The sequence below is a fragment of the Toxotes jaculatrix genome, chromosome 21 (assembly GCF_017976425.1).
Source record: "Toxotes jaculatrix isolate fToxJac2 chromosome 21, fToxJac2.pri, whole genome shotgun sequence".
Taxonomy (NCBI): Eukaryota; Metazoa; Chordata; class Actinopteri; family Toxotidae; genus Toxotes; species Toxotes jaculatrix.
Window position 1 is genome coordinate 7,891,174 of NC_054414.1, and position 26,224 is coordinate 7,917,397.

The 26,224-nt window shown below is 41.7% G+C and overlaps 4 protein-coding genes across 9 annotated transcripts; 2 read left to right on the forward strand and 2 right to left on the reverse strand.

The window, feature by feature from the left end:
- Nucleotides 1–19: 19 nt before the first annotated feature.
- pms2 (PMS1 homolog 2, mismatch repair system component) lies at nucleotides 20–5,729 on the reverse strand. Of its 2 annotated transcripts, none has more exons than XM_041066918.1 (15): nucleotides 5,361–5,729; nucleotides 4,747–4,886; nucleotides 4,276–4,362; nucleotides 4,085–4,187; nucleotides 3,817–4,000; nucleotides 3,499–3,666; nucleotides 3,173–3,270; nucleotides 2,985–3,084; nucleotides 2,812–2,896; nucleotides 2,563–2,715; nucleotides 1,517–2,402; nucleotides 1,264–1,431; nucleotides 1,062–1,162; nucleotides 782–951; nucleotides 20–492 (listed from the first exon to the last, which is right to left on the reverse strand). In XM_041066918.1, the coding sequence occupies exons 1-15, from the start codon at nucleotides 5,372–5,374 to the stop codon at nucleotides 349–351; spliced, it is 2,601 nt and encodes an 866-aa protein (XP_040922852.1). In that variant the 5' UTR covers nucleotides 5,375–5,729; the 3' UTR covers nucleotides 20–348. The 2 variants fall into 2 exon arrangements, with proteins under 2 accessions (XP_040922852.1, XP_040922851.1); XM_041066917.1 differs by having other exon boundaries at nucleotides 4,747–4,889.
- Nucleotides 5,730–5,891: 162 nt separating this feature from the next.
- eif2ak1 (eukaryotic translation initiation factor 2-alpha kinase 1) lies at nucleotides 5,892–14,722 on the forward strand. Of its 3 annotated transcripts, none has more exons than XM_041066920.1 (15): nucleotides 5,892–6,413; nucleotides 7,657–7,812; nucleotides 7,979–8,115; nucleotides 8,355–8,389; nucleotides 8,477–8,576; nucleotides 8,684–8,764; nucleotides 8,862–8,955; nucleotides 9,091–9,139; nucleotides 9,296–9,680; nucleotides 9,824–9,932; nucleotides 10,137–10,243; nucleotides 13,375–13,489; nucleotides 13,590–13,669; nucleotides 13,865–14,098; nucleotides 14,388–14,722. In XM_041066920.1, exons 1-15 carry the CDS (start codon nucleotides 6,242–6,244, stop codon nucleotides 14,511–14,513), a joined length of 1,980 nt encoding a protein of 659 aa, XP_040922854.1. In that variant the 5' UTR covers nucleotides 5,892–6,241; the 3' UTR covers nucleotides 14,514–14,722. The 3 variants fall into 3 exon arrangements, with proteins under 3 accessions (XP_040922854.1, XP_040922853.1, XP_040922856.1); XM_041066919.1 differs by having other exon boundaries at nucleotides 5,894–6,413; nucleotides 7,657–7,827; XM_041066922.1 differs by lacking the exon at nucleotides 5,892–6,413 and adding an exon at nucleotides 7,312–7,433 and having other exon boundaries at nucleotides 7,657–7,827.
- Nucleotides 10,067–12,853, reverse strand: LOC121201206 (ankyrin repeat domain-containing protein 61-like). Its single transcript, XM_041066923.1, has 5 exons — nucleotides 12,436–12,853; nucleotides 12,077–12,171; nucleotides 11,548–11,719; nucleotides 11,132–11,332; nucleotides 10,067–10,990 (listed from the first exon to the last, which is right to left on the reverse strand). The coding sequence occupies exons 1-5, from the start codon at nucleotides 12,616–12,618 to the stop codon at nucleotides 10,361–10,363; spliced, it is 1,281 nt and encodes a 426-aa protein (XP_040922857.1). The 5' UTR covers nucleotides 12,619–12,853; the 3' UTR covers nucleotides 10,067–10,360.
- Nucleotides 14,723–15,256: 534 nt separating the features above from the next.
- usp42 (ubiquitin specific peptidase 42) lies at nucleotides 15,257–25,656 on the forward strand. Of its 3 annotated transcripts, none has more exons than XM_041066780.1 (16): nucleotides 15,257–15,356; nucleotides 17,846–18,099; nucleotides 18,825–19,031; nucleotides 19,210–19,320; nucleotides 19,540–19,639; nucleotides 20,278–20,345; nucleotides 20,455–20,525; nucleotides 20,665–20,747; nucleotides 20,859–20,970; nucleotides 21,094–21,234; nucleotides 21,614–21,714; nucleotides 22,032–22,200; nucleotides 22,332–23,015; nucleotides 23,121–23,203; nucleotides 23,430–24,548; nucleotides 24,726–25,656. In XM_041066780.1, the coding sequence occupies exons 2-16, from the start codon at nucleotides 17,859–17,861 to the stop codon at nucleotides 25,024–25,026; spliced, it is 3,591 nt and encodes a 1,196-aa protein (XP_040922714.1). In that variant the 5' UTR covers nucleotides 15,257–15,356; nucleotides 17,846–17,858; the 3' UTR covers nucleotides 25,027–25,656. The 3 variants fall into 3 exon arrangements, with proteins under 3 accessions (XP_040922714.1, XP_040922715.1, XP_040922713.1); XM_041066781.1 differs by having other exon boundaries at nucleotides 15,289–15,356; nucleotides 17,850–18,099; XM_041066779.1 differs by lacking the exon at nucleotides 15,257–15,356 and adding an exon at nucleotides 16,600–16,723.
- Nucleotides 25,657–26,224: the final 568 nt, after the last annotated feature.

Sequence of the window (26,224 nt, forward strand, 5' to 3'; positions counted from 1 at the left end):
GGCGAAGGACGCTTACGACTACGGCAACCTTACTAGGTCAAAAGGGGTAATACCATAAACATAAAGTATAAAACATAACGAAACAACACCTAAAGTAAGTTGTTTATTTCCCCCAAGTATAAAAACTACTATTTAGTGATTCAAAACACAAATAAAATCATAACATAATTCAACAATATTTAAACAGACAGTCAATACAAAGCATCTTAACCATACAAATATACAACATTGTTTGATCTTCTGTGTATCCATGCATCAGCAAGGATGATGTTTAACAGGAATAAACTAGAATGAAATGACAGCCCAGTGCAGAGTAAGATTGTCCTGACAGTTCCTTCCTTGTTGTGGTCAGTCTTGTGAGATGATGTCCAGATTGGCAAGGTGTCTCATGGTGGGCCTGCCATGAGGACAGTTCCATGGTTGCTCAATTTCTCCCATGTGAACCACCAGCTTCTTCATCTCACTGACACTCAGAGCAGTGCCAATCATTACCTGAAGATGGACATAAGCAAAGCAATAGATAATGGACCAGAAAACAGGTTCTTTAATAAAACTGAAATGTTATTCAGTTAGTCTAGAACAAAACCGAATAACTAGATTTTATGTTTTACTGCAAATCACAAACACTTATATTACTATCAATTGAAAGAATTGTTTTTTTTTTAATTGTTTCTGCTACTTTCAGTACAGTATTACAACTAACTTGCAGTTAGCCCAAACAGGTCTGTGTAAATTTCTGGAGATATTTAAAAGTGTCTCTTTATTGTCAGTATAAACTCACCGATTTCCGACAAGCTCTGGAGGCAAACATCTGCCTGACTCTGGATGGTCGGCACATGACCCCTGGGCTGTCACTCAGCATGAAGATCAGCTCCTCAATATCGGCTGGACCGAACGTCCAGTTCTTGCTGGTGGGCAGAGACACCAGTTTAACCCTCTCCATCACCTGAGCTACAGTCAAAAGGAAAAACATGGTTCAGTGGTTGCAATTATTAAAATGGAAAATGTGTATGTTCAACATGAGGTTAATTCCTCATATCAGACAGTTAAAATGTTCATACCATCCTCCTCAACCAGAAATTCAAAGCCATTCTTTCTGAAAATCTCAATGTTCTCTAAAAGAACATTCTCACTGACGGCAGTGAGGTGAAGTTTCTGAGGGCTGCAAACATAAAGGAAAAAACACAAATCAATCACTGACCAGTAAAAAAAAATGTATTTCTAATACAGTGCAAAAAAATCATCTACAGGTTTGATTCTTACACTATGAGTTTCTGTCCTTGGAGCACAGTGTGCTGTTGCAGCATCTCAAAGTTATATTTCTCATCTGTGGCATGTTGGTCAATCATGAAGATGTCCGAGTTGAGTTTGGTGATAATGAAGCCCAGGTTAAACTGACCGATGATCTCCATATCTTTGAACATGTCTTTACTGTAGAGATGAAAGAAAGATTGTTAACACTCCAACACTGCTAAGTTCATTCAGCAGTAGCTATAGTACAGTAGTAAAACCTTACTTGATCTCTTTCTTCAGCTCTTCTTCTGCACTTTGGTTTTCTCCAGGGTTGATCTTGGCCCTGAAGCGTCGGTAGCATAGCGCCTCATCTGCCTTTTCTTTCTGCTGGTCCCGTATTCTCCTTAACTTCCCTTCAAGCTCTTGTAAAGAGAACTGGAGAGGCACTGTCCTCCTCTGTAAGCAAACTGGAGCATCCACTGTAGAGGAAGAGGATGCCTCAGAACAGCTGAAGAAAGTGTTGGATTTGTGTTCTGTAGGGAAATGTGGATTCTCTTTCCTGGCCCTCTTGGCATCAGGGCTCACAGCATGGTCCTCATTTGAAGTGTCTGGCTGAGTCTGTAACTCTGGCTCTACAGGCACAGTCTCATAATTGTCTGAAGTTTCTTCGCTTGTTTCATCTTTTACAGTGGGTCTGTCAATCACCGGTTCAGGTGAACGGAGCTCCAGGCCGGAACACTGACTATCTGGAGCTGCTGGAGTGGAAACAAAACTGGACACAGCACCGTCTTTTTCAAGGTCTGTATCACTACACGACATCCTTCCATATCTGAATCCATCAAGCACCGACCTTCCCATTGGGAAACATTCAGCTCGATCATTTGCAGGTTTCAAAGGAGACTTAACAGTTTGGTTGGAAGTAGGAGGTTTTGCAGAACCCTTAAAAAAAGACTGTAGAGTTTTTTGTCTTGAGCCACTGTTGGCAGCTTTTGACATGCTTGACTTGTTCCCAGAACTGGAGCTGTGATGACTTGAAAAAGCAGCTTTTAGGCTGGCCAAGTTCAAGGAGGACTTTGGGCTCTCTATTGCCGGTTTCATGACCTCTCCAGGTTCTGGCATGTTCTCATCAGATGGAACAGCTGGACACAGGTTAGATGCAGAGACTGTATCTGCAGAAAAGTGACAGGCAAATTGTCAAAATAAAAGCACTGTGATGGAAAAGAGGACAGAATTATTCCTAAAAAATCTCTCAGAGATGTTACTCTGCTATTATATAAATATATATATTAACTTTTGATTTGGAGGCTAAATGTAATGATGTGCTCTTACTGGTGCTGGGCATGGGTGTATAGTTCAGGCTGATCTTATTAACTCCAGCGTCATACATGCTGATGAGAGAGGACTTTAGAATAGCCAACAACAGTTTCTCCTCCTGAAGGAAAATCTGCCGTTTGTCTGGTGTTACATTCACATCCACACACTCTGAAACAACACCACCAAAAAAAAAACCTCTTGTAGTGCACAAGACCAATTATGTGTTTCAGAAAAAGAGTTTTTGGTATAATTAAATTTTCTTACCTGAGGCGACAGTTATGTTCAAGGCAACAAATGGATACTGATGTCTGTTATACATGTGATACACTTCATTCACAAGTTTGGTCACCTGTAAGTTGAAAATATCCACAGGTCAGGCTGAAATCAGTGAATCCTCGCCTGTGAATTTCCCAATAAACCCACTACAAATGAATTACCTTAAGGGGATCACATGGGCGGTTGTTAATGAAAAAGAACTGTCTGTCTGTGGCGCTTCTTCCAACACCATGGTCTCCTAGTGACACAAAGCCTGTGATACTGCCAAAGGACACAGTTTTTAATTTAAAAAACTCTTTGTATGCAGAGAGAGAGAGATACAGGATTTCCATGCAATGGTGTCACTCACGTGAAAAGCTGTTTGGGAAGATCTGCTTCTTTGAGTCCATATTCTTCAATAATATTTTCTGCAGGGGACACTTGTCGAAAAGGCAGAAGACTCTGTAGCTGAAGGATACACAACAGATATTAACCCATGGAAAAACAACAATTTTTTTAGGGGTTGAGGAAATTCTGTAACTCTATAAAATTCCTTAGAAATCAAGCTAGAAGCAAAACAGTTTTACTTAGATACTGGCAACAATATGGAAAAATCAGGCATACATTCCACAGTAGTTGTGAGGTTAGACTTAATGTACACTATAGTCAAGATAAATGTAAATTCAATGTTCCAACCTGTTTTGGTCCAAATATGGCTCCTATATTGTCTCTCATACTCTGGCTACCATTGGTGCTGAGCACTGTGCTGCGCTTTCCCTGCCCGTTTTGGTTGGAGCAGGTGATACGCACTCCTGTAGAGATGATACAGTACGACTGCAGCACATGTATCATTTTGGTATATTCCTGAAAATAGAAAGCAATGCAATTAATGGCCTTTTCCCACTCTCCTGTAAATCCACTAGGTTTTATTTATGGAGGAACTCATCTTCCAGACAATGTCTGTCAGGAGTTAAATAAAATCTATGTGATCCAAATGATCCTTAAATGACTGACCTTCTTTATATTGCGTTGGAACTCCTTATGTCGAACAGGCAGGGTGTAGAAAAGCTGCTGCAGGCTGACTGTGGTGCCTTGCTGACGGGGATGGGGTGACTGTTGCACTATGTGCCCTTTGTGGTCAAACACCAGCTTGGTTCCCACCTGGCTGGACTCATGGCATGTCACCACGCTCAGGTCACTAAGACAAGGAGTTGGAGACTGATGATCTGACATGTAATTGAAGTGTATGTGCTGAATTAATATGGCTGTTGAAGTGTTTTACCTCAAAGCACATAAGGAGCTGAGGGCTTCACCTCTGAAGCCAAATGTTTCCACGTGGATGAGGTCAGAGAAATCCCTCAGCTTTGACGTGTGGTGCTTCAGTGCTGTGAAACAAGCAGAGGAGGTTTCACTTAGCAAAACAGACTTAATGGGCCTTGTCTGATGGAGCGGATATACAAAGCTGACACTTACTCAGTCCTTCGAAGTTGGCCTCCTCCACACCTTTGCCATTGTCTGCCACTTCCACTAGTTCAGTTCCACACTCCTTCAGCTTCACTTCTGGAACATGCAACAATGTGATACTGAGCATGACATAGCAATGACAAGCAATCATATCCGGTCTTGTTTTCTTTAAATTGTATTACGCAGATAAATCCCTTATAGTACAGTGAAAACCTTGTTGAGAAATTAGCCCATTTCCAGGTGGGCTTCTGTTCTCATAGATCTCTATGTATTTTGCTACAATGGATTTATTTTGTTGTGCTTTCTGAAAATTTGAAACATGATACTGGGATTTTCTGTCTATAATTGAAGCTAAATCAGCAGCTCTTACAAGTGAAATACGCTTTATCAAAACCTCATCGGCTGACAGGAAACCCCAGTATGAGCTTAGGATTAAAACAATGTTAAATGTTAAAAAATTAGTTGTGTATCTTTTCTTACCAATGTTGGTGGCTCCTGCATCAATGCTGTTTTCCACCAGCTCTTTGACAGCAGTGGCCAAACTCAGCACCACCTGTCCGGAGCAGATCTGATGCACTGAGTGCTTGTCAATAGCCTTGATGGCTCCTGCAGGTTCAGAGCTACTGAGAAGAAAACATACACAATTAAGCGAATAATAAAGTCACCCTCTGCTGTACACATACTGCAGCAACAGATTCACGCATGTTCAGCTATCAAAGATAATATCAAAAACTTTATAAACTCCCGAAACCCTGCATTCTCTGATCTGTGATGATTATATGAGGAGTGTGGGAATAAAGGTAACCTGATTATAAAATGTGGAGTTCTGCTAAACTCAGTTCTAGCTGAAGAGCTGACTGCGACCGAATTGCAGAGTGGATCCGCATTACTCAAGTCAGCACGTTTTCTTCTTTGGATGTAAATACTTAACTTTACATAAAGATTTTTCAGTGATGTGTGACACAGCTTCAACAAAACCTATGGGAAGTAATTGTGGCCTAAAACGTAATACGTGTTTAATATTTAGATTTGCATGGCATAAAACAACACATCTCTGCAGGCAAATAAAATAAATACTGTGGAAGCTAACTTACCAAGCATCAGACATCTTCAAAGCCTGAAAAGCTTGACGAGGAATTCATTCAGATTTTGATGTGTCTTCATCTGAAATAGAAAAACTAAGAGACGCCACTTAACATGTTGTCATTCATGCAAATGTATCCACTTTGTTTTCACGAACTGTTGGTGGTAAACCCGCTTCACAGCGTCGTGGTGTGGTGTAAACACGAAAGTGAAGTAGTACCGCGCGTAATGCGCAAATTGTTCGCGAGCGTCACTGTTGCGCAGAACTGCGCAGTTTGCCTTTTTTAAAGGAATAATGTAAAATATTGTGTGTGACCAAGAAAACTCACAAAATATAAGAACGATAACATCGCCAAACTAATGCTATCGCTGTACATAAATACGTATTATTAAAACCGTTGCCTCAAACGTCGTAGCGTTTCATCACCAATCCTACCGGAAACATTGACCATGTTAGGGCGCATGTGCAAGCATCTCATATTTAAGAAAACGAATAAATTTGTTTTTGTTGCTGGGTCATTTTCCGTGGGTTTAAGCTGTGGACTTGTGTTTCTATTAGGACCCAACATATATGTTGATGTTATCCTGTAATTTTGAGCAAAACGCTTTACTTTTCAGTTATTCACGTTGAAAGCCACGCACGTTTATTTTCAGACCATCCCTGTACGGCTGTGAAATCATGGCCTCCTGCTGTCATGGTAGACCGTACGGGACTTTTGCGTTAGTTTTCATTATCTTCCGTTAAATTAATGCCATGTAAACATCTCAGAAGTTAGGGTTTAACACGTGTTTTTTTGACCCGTCTCACTGCAGATATGGGTTAGCCATTGTGAATCGGGCAGCGTTTTAAAATAAGTACTTTGTCAGACCATCGTTATTCACATACAAAAAAATGTACAATTCAACATCTAGCAAAGGACTCCTGCGGTCGGAGGAATGTTCTGGTAATGGCAGTAACCTCTGGGCCCGACACAGCCTGAAACCCACCAGGAGACATGAGACTGACACTAACGTTAGCCTGCTTAGTTTGGCAAGCGAAGAGGACGATGAAGTCCAGTTTGACAGTAAGCAGCTTTTCTTCCTCTACTTTTAAGTTGCTGCCTATCGTTACGTTAGCGTTTACTCATCCCTACCAGGTAAACATTGACGGCTTTAATCCCACATTACCCGACACACTGATACCAGAACAAAACGTCTGACTTTGAGTAGTTTAAATTAGCATTCTTGCTTTTATAATCTGGCAGGGGCGTAGAGAAGGATTTATTTGCCATGTGAACAACAACGTGACTTTGGCCCCCCTTCCCCTCCTCAAGCTGCAACCTTGGCCCACCTTACTATTGCTCCATCTTTAAAAAAAAAAAAAAAAAAAAAAAAAGCTGTTTTACACTTTAATTCATTTCATTGTCTCATTCAGTGTTTGAAAGTACAACAGGAGACAATGGGTGAACTGCCAGTAATCTTCCAATCTCAATGTCCCCCGGTTTTGCATCCAATGTTGGAAGTCAGGCCAAACCTAGGATTACTTTAGAGAGCTCCCCCCAGCACCACAGAATACTTTATACACCTGTTTTCACAGGCTTAGTAGTACTTGCCATGATGAGTAAACTGACCTTCACGTGTAAAATCTGTGTGCCCTTTTACTCTTAATCTCATACAAACTTGCAGTTGATAGAAATGTTTTTCATGAGTCATGGGTTTCACGAGGGCAAGTCAAGACTGGCAACTCCACACATCCTGCTGTATGATGAAATGAAAGTAAAGAGGTGTCAGGCAGTTTTGACAGATGAAGCAGCCCCTCCTTCCTGTTCTGGCACAGTGACCAAGTGTCTTTCCTGGGTCATGTGTTTGTGGAGTGCAGTAGGTGGAGGGGGCTGGTGTCTGCTGGACCAGGCAGATAAGCATTACTGCTGTACACGCCCCCTTATGTATAATCAAGATGAACTCATTTTGTGTATTGGAGGTGAACAGGATAATCATTATTGAAGCTCTGAGTGTGTAATATTCCACCAAGAGGGTTTTATGCTGAAAAATGGACCTAGGTGAAAAAAACATTGTTGAAATGATTGCAAAAGTTATTGAAGAAGGTAAGACAGTTGTAATTCTATAAAGAGAAAAATACTGTTGATATAAGAGTGTGTGATTTTATTGGAAGTTGAACAAGTCAAATATAATCTAAACAGTTTTTTTTTGTGCTAAAATTTCCAGCTTGGGGATTTTAAGTGGGTGTTTCATACTGAACAAAGAATTCTGCCAAAATATAATTCACCAATTCTTTCTCTTTGTCGTTTTTAATTTCTGTGTCCACAGCTTCTGACACAGACAATAACCGAGGTGAGGTGTTATTGGCTGGTAGACATTACCCGTCCATCCAAGAGTTTGCCTCGGCAATCCCCAACCACCTTCTCCTGGGGTCTCTGCTGGAGCACCTGTGTTTCGTCTACGAGAGTAATCCAGCACGCTCACGTATGCTGTTTAAAGGTAGTTACAGAGATATTGTACAGGAATTGACAGTTGGAAAAAACATGTAAATACATGTTTAGTTTTCTGTCCCTACATCAGCTTGTGGGAAACATTTTTACATTATTGTTTCCAAATTCAATTACAAATAATTCTGTTGTCCCTTTGACAGTCATTGGCCAGCGTTTAGCAGCCATGAACCTCCTCTCACCATTGGCCATAAGTGATGAGTTCAGCACTGTCAGACTTCAGCACAACCGGGCCTTCACTGAGATGCTTAATGCTGCCAGCTCCTCATTGTACTCACAGGTAACTGGATGTGCTGTACAGTACATATACACTAGGTGTTTTTGTAGCAGTTGGTATGTAATTTGGGTATTTTCACCTGGTGCAACAGATGTCAATAAGAGCACTGACTAAAGCAGCACCCTCAGCTTGCAGTTTTGTAAACTGAATAGTGTTTTCACAATGTATTAACATGTATAGATTGCCTAATTGTGCTCTGCTGTCCGTGAACACTGTGTGTAACTATGTGTCTTATTTTGCAGGGTCTCAGTGTAAACACACACTATCCTTCTGTAAGGTAAGGTGTACTAGTTTTGAATGTTGAGTTGCTTCCAAGGAATATTTAAATATTATGTAAGAGATGTTGGTGTTTGCCTTCCCACAGGCCTAAGGAGGGACTATTTCAAGCGCAGACATCACGGTATCTTAGTGAGTTTGAAGAAATCTGCAGACTTGGGAAAGGATCATATGGAAATGTTTTTAAGGTATTTTACCCTGTTCTAATCCATATTATTCCTCCTATCCAACTCCTCTAAAGGCCATGGGTTGAGGTGATCAATACCGTCATGTTATCTTTGACATCATCTTGTAGGTTGTGAACAAGCTCGATGGACAAAATTATGCTGTGAAGAAAATTCTCATCAAAAAAGTCTCAAAGGATGACTGCATGAAGGTGAGCCATCAGTGTTTTATCAATAGACCCCTTTTATGCCCTAATACAGATATATAAAAGACACCCTCTGGAGCAAATGTTGATTGTTTTGCTGTAGGTTCTCAGGGAAGTCAAAGTGTTGTCCAGCCTGCAGCATATAAATGTTGTGGGCTATCACACTGCGTGGATGGAACATGTTCAGCCTGCAGCATGTGAGTATTTCATTGCTCTCCTGCGACATGTTTGTTTGGCTGAAACGAAGGAAGTTCCTGTTCATGGAGACTGGTGAATGATAACACTTTATTATCCCTAAGATAAGCTTTATGTGTAAACTGTCTTTGTTCCAGATCCAGAGTCTCTCTTGCCTGCACTAGAATCACCTGGACAACAAGACAGGTAAGATCAGTTTATACATTAACACCAACCAAAATTAGAATTACTTCCTTCTATGCTGGCTGATGACTTTCTGAAACAATACTATTTGTATCAAACATTCATAAATAAAATTACAAACCAAGTATGTAAAAACAGTGTTGTTGTTTTTTTTTTCAGTTCTGATGAGAGTCCTGACAGCAGCAACGCAAGCTCCTCTATAGTTTTTCAAAGCCTAAGTCAAGCAGCAACAGATGTAGCTGCAAGTGCCAGAGTATCTCCAGGAGAGACCCAGTCTGCCAGAGCTTTAGTTCCAACCCAAGAGCAGGGTCAGGAGGTGTGTCCCAAGACGATGCGCCGCATCCCTGAGAACTACGTTCCCTGTGTGTTCCTGGGACAGCAAGGTCCCATGAAGAGCTCCAAATGTCCCGCCATGGGTTGGGATAGCTCAGCACTGTTAGAGGAGGAGTCCAGCAGGAGTAGCATGGAGCTGAACAACAACATCTGCATTGACAAGGATTGTCAACAGTGGGCTGACAAACACACAACAAAGCCTGCTAAAGAGGTAGGTGCTTAAGGTGCCTCTCTGGGATTTAGACTAATTACTAGAATGATAAAGACTGCTAGATTTTACAGTACAGGCAACAGGTGAAACGTACACTTAAAAATGCTGAGAAGTTTTCAATTATGGTTCCTTTGTTTCTGCAGGTACAGTTTCACCTGATGCTGTACATCCAGATGCAGCTGTGTGAGCGCTCGTTGAAGGACTGGATCTCAGAGAGAAACACCAAGCCCAAAGAAGAACAAAGCTCAAGATGTAATTTTTTTTTACATATTATTCATTACTTTGCAATATTATACTCTTTCAACCACACAATTTAAATTGTTTATCATTTTCTCAACATTTACAAATGACTGCTAATGTGGTTTGATTTATTTATGGCAATCATTTATTTCATATGTATTCTAAGATATAAAAAACTATTTTGGAAATAAATACAATGAACTTTGATATTTTCAGGTCCTTATGGATGTGTTGATACTGAACACACTCTCAGCCTGTTGAGAAACATACTTGAAGGGGTGGAGTACATTCACTCCAGGGGAATCATGCACAGAGACTTGAAGGTAAGATGCTTTGAGACATTTTATTTGATTAGCACGTTTTTGTGTGCTTGAGGTTTTTAGATTTAAGTGTTTGTTTATCTTCATGCAAATGTTTGCAGTCACCCTGACACACAAGTGTCAACTAGGAGTAGTATCATATATGTTATTAAAAAAGTCCTGTTCACCATCGGTCACAAAGGAGATGTTGTGTATGTTCTCCCAGTAGTTAAAAACAAAGTCATATAACCTCTCAGGCAGGATTTTTTTCAATTCCTCTCTCTTGCCTTGGACATGTTTCAGATAAATATGACTCTTACAAATATCCTGAAGTCTTCTTGGCTGCTGAATGAGTTTTAGTAGCTGGTCTCTCTGCTTGAAGAAACATGGAAATGTCAAGGTTGAGGGCAGGTGGCCGTTTTGGTCGTAGACGGTGAGCGGGGAGGTCAGGCTGAGGAGTTTCACAAGCAGGGAGCTGTTCCTTACATTAGGCCTGTGATTCAGGAACAGAAACAGACAGTTCTCCCCTGCTTGGCTCGGCTTATTGATGTTAGCTCCGTACCTGAGCAGCAGGTCCACCAGCTCCGTGTTGCCCATGCTGCAAGCCTCCTGTAAAGGTGTAAGTCCCGCCTTGTTTTCTGCATTGGGCTCAGCCCTGTGCTCCAGCAGCACAGAGATGCAGCTCATGTTGTCTTCCAGGGTTTTAGAGGTCTTCATAGACATTGCCACTGCAGCTAGGTGCAGAGGAGTGTTTCCAGAGTGCTTCATCCCCTTCAAAATAGTGAGGAATTTTACATTAATAATGAAAATTTCCACTGTATTTGTCTTTTGCGTTTTATTGTGAAAGTATAAGCTAGAACAAAAATACAGCAAATGTCAACTGCCAGACACAAACAGAGGAGCAACACAAACCTTGTTGATATCTGCTCCATGCCTGATCAAGTTGGCTATAATGTCCTTATGGAGGATCCCAGCAGCCATATGCAGGGGCGTCATCCCACTGCTGTCCACGGCGTTAACATCAGCACCATGGTTGGCAAGAATCTGGACAGCAGACAGAGCAGCGTAGCGTACTGATAGGTGGAGAGCTGTCTGCTGACTCTCTCCCTCCACCTAGGGAGGAACCACAAAAAACACACACCTTACACTATTACACGTTCAAAACATTTAGCAAGCTACTCATTATTCACAACTTTTATTGTACCACAGCACTACAACTTACCTTCCCTGGCATTAACTCTGGCATACCTTTTACCTGTTGAATTTCATTGGTAGGTGCTTAAATGAGTTTAAAAAAGAGGCTAGTTGTTTCCTGAAAAACTGGTCACCTCTGCATTGACGTTAACACCATGCTCACAGAGGAGCTGTAGACAGGCCTCTGCCTTCCTGTGCACACCCATCGCAGCTGTCTGGGACTTGGTATCTGGTTCAGGCAAAGTAGTCAGGATGCTCGGCCAGCCAGTTATCACCAAGTGTAGTGTGGTTCGACCGAGCTGGTCCCTGTGATAGAGGCAGAGACGGTGAAACTGGTGCAGAGGGAGAGCTGTCGCTTTCTACTTAAGGAGATAAAAAAGAACATATGACGTGCATGTCATTGTGCTGGGTGTCAGTTGGTGTGAGCAGCTGTAATGGGAAGTCTTCAAGTCGGCAAATATGAAATTAGACAGCTACTGTAAATGTGATCGTCTTTGTTTTAGGAAGTAAACTTAACAGCTTAAATTAGTTTATTTCAGTAACTCTAGCTGAGAGGCCTACACCATGAAAAAGTAACCTCATCTTTCACTGTAGTACTGATGGGCATGATACTAGGTGTTGCCATATCTGTATTCTTGTCAGCGTGTGCGTGTTTGCCGGGACCTCATTTCCGGGTCTGCTCCCGCTGACAGCAGACTCTGCATGCTTCTTGCTCTTCTGTAAGAGGCAGCCAGGTGAAGTGGAAGGATGGCAACGCCCTAAAGCAAGACATGTCAAGACTGGACATCACATTGGAGCATAAACACATGGCCATCCAGAGTAATCATTAAGCTTCTTGTGATTAGTGCTGTCTACATACATGCTCATTTATATATGATTTGGTAATACCGTAATATGTAAAATCCTGTGTTTTTGTCCAGGTGTCAGTGTGTTTCCTGTAACTTCTGAACTTAAGCTGAACATATATCAATTCTATATTCAGTTCAGTAATTTGAAAAAAATGTTTGTATTGTTGCACTTACCTTCCAGAAAACTTTTCCAGGTGCACCATCATGAACCTGGATTAGAAAGTTACTCCCATACATTTTTGACACATCCTCAATACGTCCCAGGTCTTCATCCATAATAGCAGTATAGAATTCATTGTTACGAATCTTAATAATGTTACTGCTCCTGTCTTCATCTTCCTTCTGCTCCTCCAGCATGGCCAGGCGTCACAGCTTCACCATGGTCTGTGCTTAGTTCCGCAGAGTAGAGATGGTTATCAGGATCTGGTTTTCCTGGTTTGTTATGGCAAGCACAAATTGCCCAGACTCGCAAAACCAAAATGTTACTTCTCTTTTCTGATTGGTGTTCTCAGCAGCTACTTCCGTTTTCTGTGTTCTGTGTTTTCAACCAGGGAGATTTCATCATGTACTGTAGGTTTCAAAGTTACGCGTCTAAGTTTGCTGTACAGCCTTCCTGTCACAACTGATAATGTCTTGCTGCATGTGGGGCCAATTATAGGGACTAGTGACACCCTTTGCAGTTGTTAAGTGGTTGTTGCACCTCAATATTTTACTTTTAGAAAAACAGGGAAATTATTACCTTGTAAAAGCTTAAATTCTAACCAGTCCATCTTTTACAGTGCAATAAATAAAGTACAGTACTTCCAAATTTGAGTAAAATAGTTAAGCTGTAAAGCAGATTTATTTTTCTAATGACTTCTTTTTATGTTGCATATATCTAGTATCTGCATCACAGTCCTGCAGTATCTATCTTCCCATCAGAGCCCCTATGGTTGTAATGATTTTTATTAGCCAAATAATTGTTTAGAATGTGATGTTATTTTGTAAAATGATTCATTTCTGCCCTTGATAGTTGTATGAAACACTGTGACCTTGTATGCAAAACCCGTGGACATCTGCCTTTACCCCCAGTGACACACGGAACTAATTGTAATTTCTTTGCTGTTCCCACAGCCAAGGAACATTTTCCTCCATGCTAATGACTGGCACGTTCGAATTGGGGACTTTGGTTTGGCCTGCAGGGATATAATAGTGGATGGACATGAAAGCACCGCCTCTCCCATCAGTGGTAATATTGTACCTCCGCGTTATATTTTCAGGACACAGTACCTTCTATAACCAGTAGATGGTGCTATTTGTTTGAGTCACTTTTCTGGTGTACTTTGCAGATTCCTCACATACTACAGGTGTTGGTACATTTGTGTATGCTGCACCAGAACAATTGAATGGCTCTCATTATGATTCAAAGGTAAATATACTGAAAGTACAACAACTTAATTATGATTAATTCCGACTGCATTTTTTATTTAACACAGGGTTTATTTCTAGTGTTATACTTAAACATTTTTAAGTTTATAATTTAGTCATTAATCTTCATCATTATCTCTTCTATGATATTTTTAACAACAGTCAGTCTTTATTTTTATTGTTGTTTCTCTTCCAGTCAGACATGTTCAGCATCGGAGTGCTGGCTCTCGAGCTATTCCAGCCCTTTGGGACAGAGATGGAGCGGGTCCAGACTCTCGGAGACCTGAGAGAGGGGAAAATCCCAGACTCGTTCTGCCACAGATGGCCAATCCTGACTAAGTACATCATGAAGCTAACAAGTAAAGACCCTGGTGTTCGACCTACGGCCAGCCAACTTCTACAAAGTGAACTCTTCTGCAGTAAGGACATGGTAATGAGCATTTTAGCTTTAAAAATAATTAACCAATTGACTTTTTGTGCTCTAAAAAATTTGTTCAGAATGATTTGGAATTAGTTATACAAAATATCAAACCTACAAAGCCTCTACATGTATGGAAAAAATAAAATCTAAGCATTTGTTTTATTTTATCTGTAGCTATGAGGTATGTGTTCATGTGTTGGAGTGGCAAAGTGATTGAGTGCAGTTTTTATAAGTAACATTTAACACGTTCACCTGCTCTGAAGGTTTCTACCCATATTAATAATTCTTTCCCCTTCAGGTGATCCATGGTTTGCAGAGAAGAGTTGAAGAGCAGGAAGAAGAGATCATGGAGCTGAGGAGACAGATCAGTCAGCTTCAGAGCTCACAAGTCACAGTTCATTTCTCTGGGTCAGACAAGACCTGAGCCTTAAAATTTTCAAAAATCCACAGACTGTTAAAACTTGATTTACTCAGCCACTGCTGTACAATGTTTTGGTGACCTGGTACAGGTGGTTGTGTGTGTGTGTGTGTGTGTGTGTGTGTGTGTAACATTTGAGTGCGTCTTGTACACCTGAATGTAAGGTTACAATTATTTATCTTCATTCAGCTGCTCAATAAAACCTATTTCTGCCATGTCTGGTGGGATTTCTAAGAAGTAATATGTGATTTCAGACCATATGAGATGTTGCTCTGAAAGTAATCAATTTATGACGAATTTCTGATTTCATGCAGCTTCTTGATCTCGAAGAAGCTGTGGACACAGTAAGCCTTCCAATTTTGATTTAATGGGCACATTTATCTCCATGCATGGATGTTCTCTGGCCTGTGCATGTAGTGGATGGTGGTTTATATGCTGAGTTACTGTCACGGTTAAAGCACATAACTTTTATAACTGGAATTATTATGGGGGCACAGTAATCTTTTTATAAAATGACATTTCAACATAGATAAAGTAACCCCTGCTGTTAAATCACTGTGGCTTTTCATTTTTACCGTGATAATTATGCTGAGGCCACTTAAAATATAACATAATGTTGATTGTACATCATGTACACAAAGGTCAGAGGTGTGTACGTGCGACGGATCTTCCCGAAACACGTTCCTGAGAGAGAAACGGCCATATGAGCCAATCAGACACCTCGTTTCATCGCAGGTACCCGGATGTACCCGTGGGGCAATTAGCTACGTCATTGTTCACCGCCGGACACCCGCTGGAAATAAGGAATGGATTTACAGCCGCTATTAACATATTCGTAACAGATTCTAGGTGAGTGTTCTGTTGGTTTTATGATCGAGTGGTGGTTTAACTGTGCAGCTGTAACATTTTGGTAGGCCTAAGCCACAGAGATTTGTTGTAGTAGCCTTACACCGGTTCTCTGTTATGTCGGAGAGAGCAGCGCAATGAGCACACAGAGCCGCCGGTGTCGAGCCCCTCCTTTCTCAGCTAACTAGACGTCCCGTTACACAGGCCTACACACTTCAGATCTAAATCTAAATTATTACTAAGCAGAAGCTGAAACCTGCTCTTAGACATTTGTAGTAAATGTCTACGTTGCTCTCCGCCATGTCAGAGGGCGCCCATCGTGCCGAGCTAGCTAGCAGCATTAGCATCTACATTGCCGCACGAGCGCCGCCGCGCGTAATGTTAGCTGCGTTCGGTAGCTGTGTGTTACATTCGCCGTTTCCATGGTGTTGTTGACTTTTTGAGCCGAGCGCTTCTCATCAGTCATTCTGTTCCAGTCTTCGACCAGAAATATGAGTTTTAGTCGGCGCTCCGTCTCCCTCAATTGCTAACGAAGCTTCAAACCGTGTTTTAAAGCTTCGTTAGCAATTGTTCAGCGGTGCTGCGTGTTAAAGGCCTACCAGCCGTCTGTTAGCCAATGTGAGCCAGGCTGCCGGAGCAGGTGGGAGGGAACAGCTGCTGTTTTAAACATGCTTCCGACCAGGAAATTTCTTCGGTCGGGTTTTTAAACAAGTAACGTTCACTTTGTAACTTCTAGCTGACCGATTTCTGTGTTAAGTCTCAGAGGTTGGACGTTTTGAACATATTCAAATCAGGAATTTATGCCTTGCTAGTGTTTTTTGACAGTTTGTTTTCTATAATCAAGAATCAACAATCTTTATTGTCATTATGTAATCAGCGTTCACAAGTTACATAATGAAATTCTGTGAGGTAGTTCTCTGTTTAGTGTAAACATTTCAGAGACGCAGACAGTAAAACATTCGATTAAAAAGAAAAAAGAAATATACACAGTAATAAAGACACTTGTGACAGTGCAAGGTGCAGCTTCTCATCCCGTCTCAGTCTTTAACTTGTGTGTGTGTGTGGGTGTGTGTGGTTGACCTCAGTCTGGAGGTTCGAGCTCTTATGGACCTGTACCTCCTTTCCAAGGGCAGGGGCACAAACAGAGTCCAAGTCTGGCAAAGGACTCCCCACAATCCCCTGCGCTGTCTTAACCACCTTGGTCAGGTCTTTTCTGTCCTGCTCTGTGCATCTTCCATACCAGGCCATCAGACTAAGACAGAGAATGCTCTCTATGGTGGTTGTGTAGAAGTTTGTCAGCAGCCGAGAGTGGAGTCCAGCCTGTCTGAGCCTCCTGAGGAAAAAAGACTTTGCCAGGCCTTTTCTACCAGGTGAGAGGCGTCCAGGGTCCATGTGAGATCAGTGGTGATGTGGATATCAAGGAACTTGATGTTTTCAACTTGCTCTCCCTCCTCCCCATGTATGAGGAGGGGAGCATGAGAGTCTTCCTGGATCTCCACTAGTCCACAATGACCTCCTTGGTCTTGCTGGTGTTCAGGACCAGGTTGTTGTCTGAACACCACTCAGTCAGGTGCTGGACCTCCTCTCTGTAGTGAGACTCACTACAGTTGTGTCGTCTGCAAACTTCACGATGGTATTTAAAGTGTGGATGGCAGAACAGTCATGTGTGAACAGGGTAAAGAGGACTGGACTGAGCACACAGTCCTGTGGTGTACCTGTGTTCAGGACCAGTTTAGATGATGAGTGGCTGCCTATTCTCACCAGCTGAGATCTATTGGTCAGAAAGTCCTGGATCCAGGAGCACAGTGATGTTGACAGACCCAGGTTGTGGAGTTTCCTTGCTTGTTTTGTAGCTAAAGGAAACATTGCCAGGTGCCCATAAATGGCTGTCACAGAGACCTGAATAAATTGGTTTTCTCATGGTAAACTCATAGTTAGTAGTTTTCAGTTAAGACTCCTCTCCAACATTAAGCCATTTTGGGCTATTGTGTTGTCACAATATAAAATATAGAATAGGCATAATAACAACAAGCAGCCACAGGTCTGTGTATGAGAGACTTGGCTGTGTCTGACTGCTTCTTTTGAGACTGCTTGATTTGTTATACAAATGGCCAGCTGTAAACCTGGTGCCATGTTAGTGTGCTCTCGCAAGGTAAAGATATTGCTGTGGCAGTGAATAAACTTTGGGTCTTGATTTTTCATAGTTTTAGAGATTTTTATAAATAAGTAATAAGCTTTAATATTGCATTCTTGCTTGTACTTTACTAAGAGTAATGGTACTAGATTAGAGCAAAAATGGCTAATTTTAAATACTACAGTGTATTACAGGTGATATTTTTTGTCTTAAATACATCCAGATATTTAAGTTGTGTCACGACAAACCACACACAAATGTCTCAGCATCTAAAGCAACAATAGAAATGATAAACACAAATTTTTATCTGTTTCCCGCAGCTCCTAACGTTGTATGCTTCTGTGTTTTTGCCCCTCAGACAGCAATGAACAATGACCATAGTTGACAGATCTTCAGAAAAGTCTGACCACGAGTCAGTCGGGTGCAAGCGATCCCCCTTCACCAGTGGAGACGTGGGGATGGATGGCAGCTGTTCCAGCAGCTGGGCAGTGGGCCCCACCATACCCAGTGACTCTCCGAGGCTTAAGGCTCCAGGAGGCTGTCTGGGCCCGACTCCTGGAGCTGCCGTCTACAACAGTACTCCCTCCTCTGTGGACCGGCCCAAGGAGCAAGGTAGGAGCAAATAACAGTTATGCGTGTATTTAAGGCTAATACAAGTATTCCTTATTTTGACCCCCAGTTTTGGAAATGCTAATGTACACTTTATTTTTTAACAAATGCAATTACAAAATAAATATATTTTTCAGACATCTTTATCTTGAGATAATTAAGTTGTTTTTTCAAAAAAGAGCATGCTTCTAATCTGTTTTCTTTTGCTGAACTGGCTGTGACGATTTAAGTGGCAGACTCTTGCAAGCAGAGTGAGAGCTACACTAATGAAGCTAAACTTCTTGCTACTGTTTCTGTGTGAGAGTGTGACACCGCTGCTTTTGTGGGTGTTGTGTTGCTGCTTCCACTCTACTTTCATTCATCCAGTTACATAACCAAGCCAGTTTTGAAGCAGGAGCATGATCAATCATCTGAGCTTTTGGTGCATTTGGTGTTTTGAAATAAAGAGCAGCAGCCCGGCTTGTTTAGCAGAAACAAAAGAGAAAGCAAACTCTCTGTCTCGTCTTTTCTTCTTCTGACTGTTTTACAGTTTTACTCAGTAGTCAGAATCACATTATATAACTGTCCAGAGTGATAGCCATGACAGTAAGGTCCTAATGTTCCTTTACCATGTGTAAGTGTGTGCAGACAAAAGCAATGTAGCATGCATACAGATAATTTTTTATGTCCTGGACCTGGTAAATACATAGAATGTAGTTTTAGTAATAATGTTGCCTTTGTGTGTCCAGTGATATGCAGCAGTGACGGCATTGACTTGCCCCAGAAGGTCCTCTTCCCTCCAGAGCGGCTGAACTTGAAGTGGACCCAGGTTCACCGCATTGGTGCAGGCCTGCAGAACATGGGGAACACCTGTTTCCTCAACTCAGCCCTGCAGTGTCTCACCTACACCCCTCCGTTTGCCAACTACATGTTGACACGGGAGCACTCTAAAACATGTATGTTAGTGTAAAGTATTTCATGGTGTGTCTTTGCACCAAAGCTCTTGTGTAATTGTACAGTCATGCAGTATTTATCACATCAGCCTTGGTGACTTTGGCACTATCTATGAGCTACTTTCTTACTTTCTTTCATGTCTTACTCATCAGTGTTTCTGTCCATCTGTCTCCGCCACAGGTCATGAGCCGGGGTTCTGTATGATGTGCACCATGCAAAACCACATCATTCAGGTTTTTGCCAACTCTGGGAATGTCATCAAGCCCATTGGTGTGCTCAATGAGCTCAAAAGTAAGTGACTGACTGTAAAGTTAGAACACTGAAGTTGTGCCCTTGTACAAAACAGTTACCTAAAATGAATGACAGGAGGCGCTGTGTGGCTGTTTACCTTTTTCATTTTGGAGGGAAACTTTCTGGTGGGAGTTAGGAGTTAGAAATCGCCTGTTAAAATCACTGGTGGTGTTTACCAAACTTACATATCTTCCCGCCTTGTGTTTTTTCCCCACACAGGAATAGCAAAGCACTTCCGCTATGGAAGCCAAGAGGATGCCCATGAGTTTCTGCGGTACACAGTGGATGCTATGCAAAAGTCCTGCTTACCTGGAACCAAGTAAGTTTCATCCTGAGCCGTATATGGTATATAAAATGGATAAGAAACAATTGTGTTCACTTTAATAGGTTGACAGATTTTTTTCTGCTTCATTAGATGGTTATTTATTCAATTTTAACATAGGTCAGAGGCATGACATTTGAAGGAAATTGTAATTAACATTCTGCAGAAGCCATCCAGGGTAAAAAATCCTGCATAAAAACACAGATATATTGAAGTATTTATTTGAGCTGCTGAAATATATAAGAAGTAGGTTATGTAAACATATGATGCTTACATGCATTTTTAACTAAAAGCACAGTAGGGGATGTTTAATAGATACACTGCTGACCATTTTGGTTCTCAGGGGATTCTTGAAAAGTAATTTTAAGAACCTCAAGTATCAAGTCAATTCGGGTTCTGTACTAACAGGTGGCCTCTCAACTAATTACTTTTGCTCTAATTCCTCCCTTTCTCACTCCTGCTATTTGGGCTGTGATATTTTGTAACTTGTCAGTGCAAAATACTGTAAAGTGACTTTTTTCTCTGTACCCTTATAGCTAGAAAATATTTAATTGGATTAATAAGACATAAAGTGAATTATATTGCTACCCTTATTGTTTGTTTTTTTTCCCTCACACTATCTATCTTTGTGACAGATTGGACAGGCAAACACAGGCAACTACTTTCATTCACCAAGTATTTGGCGGGTACCTACGGTCCAGAGGTAAGTTATTAGTGTTAATTTGTTTTCTTGATTTGTTTCTTCTACTTCATGTCGTGTTTTTACGTTTTACAACTTCTCTGGACTAATAACTCTGAATTATCTTTTTCAGTGAAATGTTTAAACTGCAAAGCAGTCTCAGATACATTTGACCCTTTTCTGGATATTACTCTGGAAATTAAGGTGATTAAACAAAATTCTCAGTCACTTACGAGAGTGATACTGCTCTGTTCTTTTTTTTGTAACAAATCGATTAATTCAGATTTTGTTAAGGATCTTTTTAACAGTACAGACCTCAATGTTGATTTTTCTCTCCATGCAGACGGCTCCCAGCGTCTCCAAGGCTCTGGAGCAGTTTGTTAAGCCAGAGCAGCTGGATGGAGAAAACGCCTACAAATGCACCAAGTAAGTTGTTTGACAAACTATAGGAGTTTAGCAGAGACAAGAAGTCTTTTATTTATTTATCTGTCTATCTATCAAGTTATCACCTAACTACTGAACATTTGTCCCCCTTAGGTGCAAAAAAATGGTCACAGCCTCAAAGAGATTTACCATCCACCGCAGCTCTAATGTGCTCACACTCTCACTCAAACGCTTTGCAAACTTCAGTGGAGGCAAAATTACAAAGGTACCCTGACAGATGTGGACTATTTAGAGCCAGTATATAGCCATAGTTAGAACCCTTCTGCTGTAAAGTAGGGAAAACATTTGGTTGTGGTTTGATATTAATCAGCTGTTCTATGGTCAACAGGATGTGAAGTATCCAGAGTACCTAGACCTGCGGCCCTTCATGTCTCAGTCCCAAGGAGAGCCCCAGGTCTATGGCCTGTATGCGGTGCTGGTCCACTCTGGATTTAGCTGTCATGCTGGACACTACTTCTGCTATATTAAGGTCCTGGCACTGCCACAAAACACTGTTCTAATCTATCAGGGCACATGCACACATTTATCTCTGCAACACTCCATCAACAAGTCACTTTAGCAGAGTTGAAAGCAGAGTTCCTACAAAGGCCTTAGCAGACTGCTTAACTATGTCCTAGTTTGAGTGCAACAAGTAAAAGTATATAAATGTAATATTATTTTCTTGTAGTATGTCTGACAAGACATTTATATGTGTTATTTGCACTTACAGTCAGAATTTCTCAACGTTTCTTATATTTAACAAATCCAATTCAGAAATCAAAGTAAAACTAAAGTAAACATTTGAAATGGAAGTTGTGTAACACAGATGAATCAATTGTGTCTTCCAACTCTTCTGTTGTGTCTCACAGGGAAGCAATGGTCAGTGGTATCAGATGAACGACTCCTCTGTGTCCATCAGTGACATCAGGTCTGTTCTCAACCAGCAGGCCTATGTCCTTTTCTACATCAAGTGAGTAAATCACAATTGTTTTTATTAGTTGCATCATAAGTGAGTGTAGAGTTGAACAGAAATGCAATCAGAGTAACTTTTTTGTTGTACGGTTTTCGCAATATGCTTTGGTCACATTTTAATATGTAAAGTAAGATACAGTCAAATATAGCCTTGAATGTGGTTATAAACTGTCCTCCTTGTGAGATTTCAAAAGAAATTTTCCCCACTATTTATTTAAAATTTTGTTGTGGAAATAGTGTCCAGTGAAAAATAAACCTGGTCACTTTCCCATCACTGTTTCCCATTGCTAATGTGTCTTTCTTTTGTGTCATTAGGTCCAGTGATGTGAAAAAAACAGGGGACTACAGTCACATGAGCCATAACCCAGGAATCCCTGGTCAGTCGTCTCCACGGCCGGTGGTGATACCACGCATCAACACCACGGTCCACCACAACAACAACATTGGCTTCATAGGTCCCCAGCTGCCTCCACACATGACCAAGGTACTGCAGACATGCTTACATCTATCTACTGGTGATTCAGAATATTTTAATGTTAACATTTTCAGCATTTAGCCACTATTTGTCCTCGACACTCAAAACATTTTCTTGTGTCCTTCTTGTTTCTTTCTCAGAGCACTCTCCACGTCAATGGGAATGGATCCCTGAGGGACTATCCCACAAGCTCCAAACCCAGCACCAGCAGCAGTGTAGTGGGAAAACCTAGCCACGGACCGGCCTCTTCCTCTTCCATCTCCCACTCGATCAGCCGGCCCACAGTGATCCCAGACCACGACAAACGCCAGAAGCTTTCATTCTTCATTGGACAAGGCAAACAGAACCGCCCTTCCTCCTCTTCCTCCTCCTCGTCCTCTTACAGCCAGCCGTCCTCTGCCAGCAGCAGCTCCTCCTCCAGCTCTTTATCCTCCTCACAGTCTACCTCAGACGTCCACTCAGACGTTCGCTTTGTTCCACGTCAGCTCAACCACGTTAATGGCAAGTCTTGCAGTAACGGGGATCACCACACCGGAGGTAATGGAGCGTCATTCCTGGTGCCGTACAGCCAAGAGTCTTCAGAGGAGTCGGACCAGGAGAACTGTGGCGCTCTGGATAACGGCTGTTTCACCAAGTCTCACCTTAACGGAAACAACAGAACAGGAGATGTCTTTGATAATTCTCCTCAAGCCACAAACGGAGAGTCCGGAGTGCACCATAATGGTAATGGATTAAATGGTTCAACCAATGGCGCCTCAAAGTCAGGCCAAAATGGACACCATTATGGACAGCACAAAGTCAATGGACACAACACCTCTGAGAAGGTAAATTATATGCTTTTGGTTTTTGCTGTCTCTTTATAATATGTTGATCCTTTGCATAAACAGTAGCTGTAAATTAATAATGCTTTAATGTTCTGTGCCCTTCAGATCTCTGGCAGTAATCATGGAAGTCTGTCCTCTGTGGCTACTGTTGCTGCTAATGGGCTAGACAGTGACCACAGTCAACCAAGGTGAGCTAGCATTCTAATACTGAGCAGGACAAAAACCAACCAAATATTAAAACTTAAAAAAAAAAATCTCCTTTGAGTAGTGACAGGCAAAACTGTTGCTTCAGTGGTTAGCTGCAATGAATTTTTAATTTTTTTTTTCCTCACACTGTTACATTTTTCACAGACATCACACCCTAAAAGTTTGGTATGATAAATTATGTATGTGCTTCTGTTTTGTTTTTTCTAGCAAAGAGGCACATCATTCAGCCTCATCCCAGACCAGTTCTTCTCAGAGCATCCTTCCTGCTGCCAGTGAAAGCCAGCACCCCTCCACTTCTCACGTAAGGGCTAAAACTGTGTCTGATCCCCTGCCTCAGCATACAGAATCTTCCACTGTTAGCACTCCACCTTCAGCTGCCGCTACAAAGACCCATTCTGTCGCATCTAGAGAATCTGCACCCTCTTCTGCACATCACGGCAACCCTGCGGCCTTATCCACCCCGCCGGACTGCTCCCAAAGCACCAGTGGGGCATCTGCTGCTCCACAGAAGGTAAGTGTAAGTGGGGATGAAGCCAAGAATCTACCACAGACTAATGGACCATCAGCAGGGACTGAAGGACGTAAAGATGCTAAGGAGCAGCATCCGTCCAAGCCCAGTTCGAGAGGCAATGAAAGACAATCTTCCCGAGACAGGGAAAGACACAGACTGTACTCTGACAGGAGCAGAGACAGGGATAGACACTACAGAGACAGGAGTCATGAGCGAGAAAGTGACAGTGATCGCCATCGGTACAGACGGGATTACCGAGATCACCACTACCATCACCGCTCGTACAGGGATCGCTTGCCTGCTCATGATCGATACTACAGAGACTGGGACTCTGAGCGTCGCTATGAGCGGACTGTCCACCACCCCAGGGAGCGGGATCGCGACAGGTGCTCTAACCATTACCACTACTACCACCACCACCGATCCAGAGAAGACTGTGAGCGGAGGGGACACGGGCATTCCTACCGCGAGGACTCTCACAGTCGTCGGAGGTGGCAACAGGACAGTCAAGAATCCCGGGTGATGAGGGACAAGAGCTACGGCAGGGAGAGAAGCTATCACTCTTCAAAAAAGGAGCCTTCCTTATCTCCCACAGTGCCAGAAACAACATCCTCAACGTCCAAGGACTCGCCTCATCAGGCTCCTGTCTCCGTGTCCAGATCAGCTCCAAACGGGGAGAATCAGAATTATAAGAAGACTGCTGATAACCTGAGCAAGGAGAGGGAGGACAGTTCTGAGCCGCGTCACTCTAAAAAACACAAAAAGAGCAAGAAAAAGAAGAAGTCCAAGGATAAAGACAGATACCGCGAGAGAGGGTGAGTGATACTATTGATAATCAGTCGCTTTATTAATTAATCTCTGGTTTCAGACTCTCAAATGTTTTTCTGCTTTTCTTTGTCATATAACAGTATTAAATATATAGTATTAAACAGTATTTTGGACTTTCAGTCAAAACAAGGCATTTGAAGATGTCACCTTGGGCTCTGTTTTAGTGATGGGTCCGAACAGCGCAGCCCAGAATCGGCTCAGAGCCACAAGAACAAAAGCAGCGAGGAGAGGGAAAGCCGCAAGCGACGTAACCACGATATCAAGGACGCTAAACACGACAATGGTTGTTCTCCAGAAAAACGCCGGCGCACAGGCTACCCTGACAGAAGCAGCGACCATCTACCCGCCTCCCAGCACGCCTCACCCACCAACGGTTCAACTCACCACCATCTCAACGGATACACAGGTATTACAGGTCTTTCACACTCAAAGTCATCCCCAAGAATCACCACAGTGCTGACTTAAAAGCTACTGTGGATCTTGTCTGTTTAAAGTGACTCCCACGGATTTTCCAGTGGCCTGAAACACTGAGTGGGCGCTCTTTTTAATGATCATAACAGTGTGCTCTAGTACAGTCATCGCATAATAATGAACAGTAGGAACTCGTGTAGGCACAAATGTTTGAGCTCATAGGTCTGCAGACAGATTGCATGAAGGGTTAGAAGGTATCTTCTCTCCCGCTTCAGACACATTAACACCATTTTAACAACAGCAGAGGAATGACATCAACAACTCTTTGACATGGTGCTTCTTCATTGGGAGTATATTGTATTTTTACTGCAATTAAAGTGTTTTAAAATGTTAAAAAAATCTTTTTTTAAGGCATTGATTTGTTTGCCGTAATTCTCCTAACTATGGTTAAGAATTAGAAAAAAAAAAACTGTCACCTTGTTGAACATTTATGATGAAAAATATTAATATATACTTGTATGGACACAAACAAAGCCTGGAGCTTAAACATCTCAACTGCTGCTCAGTGGAACTCAGGACTTGAAAACTTGTTAACATCCATCACGGATATCCACCTGCTTCAACTAAGAATGATTTTTAAAAAAAAAGAAAAAAAAAAAAGGGAAATAGCCTAAGAGGAAAAACTGTAAGGCAACATTTTGACTGCAAGTTCAAGATGTCACCATATCTACAGAGCTGCAATGTTTTTGGAGTTTTTTTCTTTGATCCCACTGGGAGCGGACAGAATTAAGGAGGAGGGAGATATTCACAAACGAGTGCAGTGGTGGGAACAAGGCTTCGCTGACTGATACCTCCACTTTAACCCTGGACAGACTTGAGGACATTTCCCAGCGTTTTTTTTTCCTTTATTTTTTTAATTAGTTTCAATTCTGCTCTGAAGCCTAAGATTCACTCTCTGTAATTTTTAAACTTTTTCACCAGATGCGGAGTTTTTTTTTTTCCTCCAGATCACGAATCTCTCTCCTCTCACACATTCTTTTTCTTTTAAATGTTTGAAAAGAAAAACATCAAAAATTTGTTTGTCATGGCTGTGGACCATTTGTGTTTGCTTTTTAATGAAAAATACAGTTTGTGTCTTCTAGCATCATAAAGAAAATACTGTGAATTTAATTTTGAACTGTACTATCAGTTATTTTTATACGTAAAAATCCTGTATCAGGATTCTTAGTAGATGTTTTGTTGTTTTGCTTTG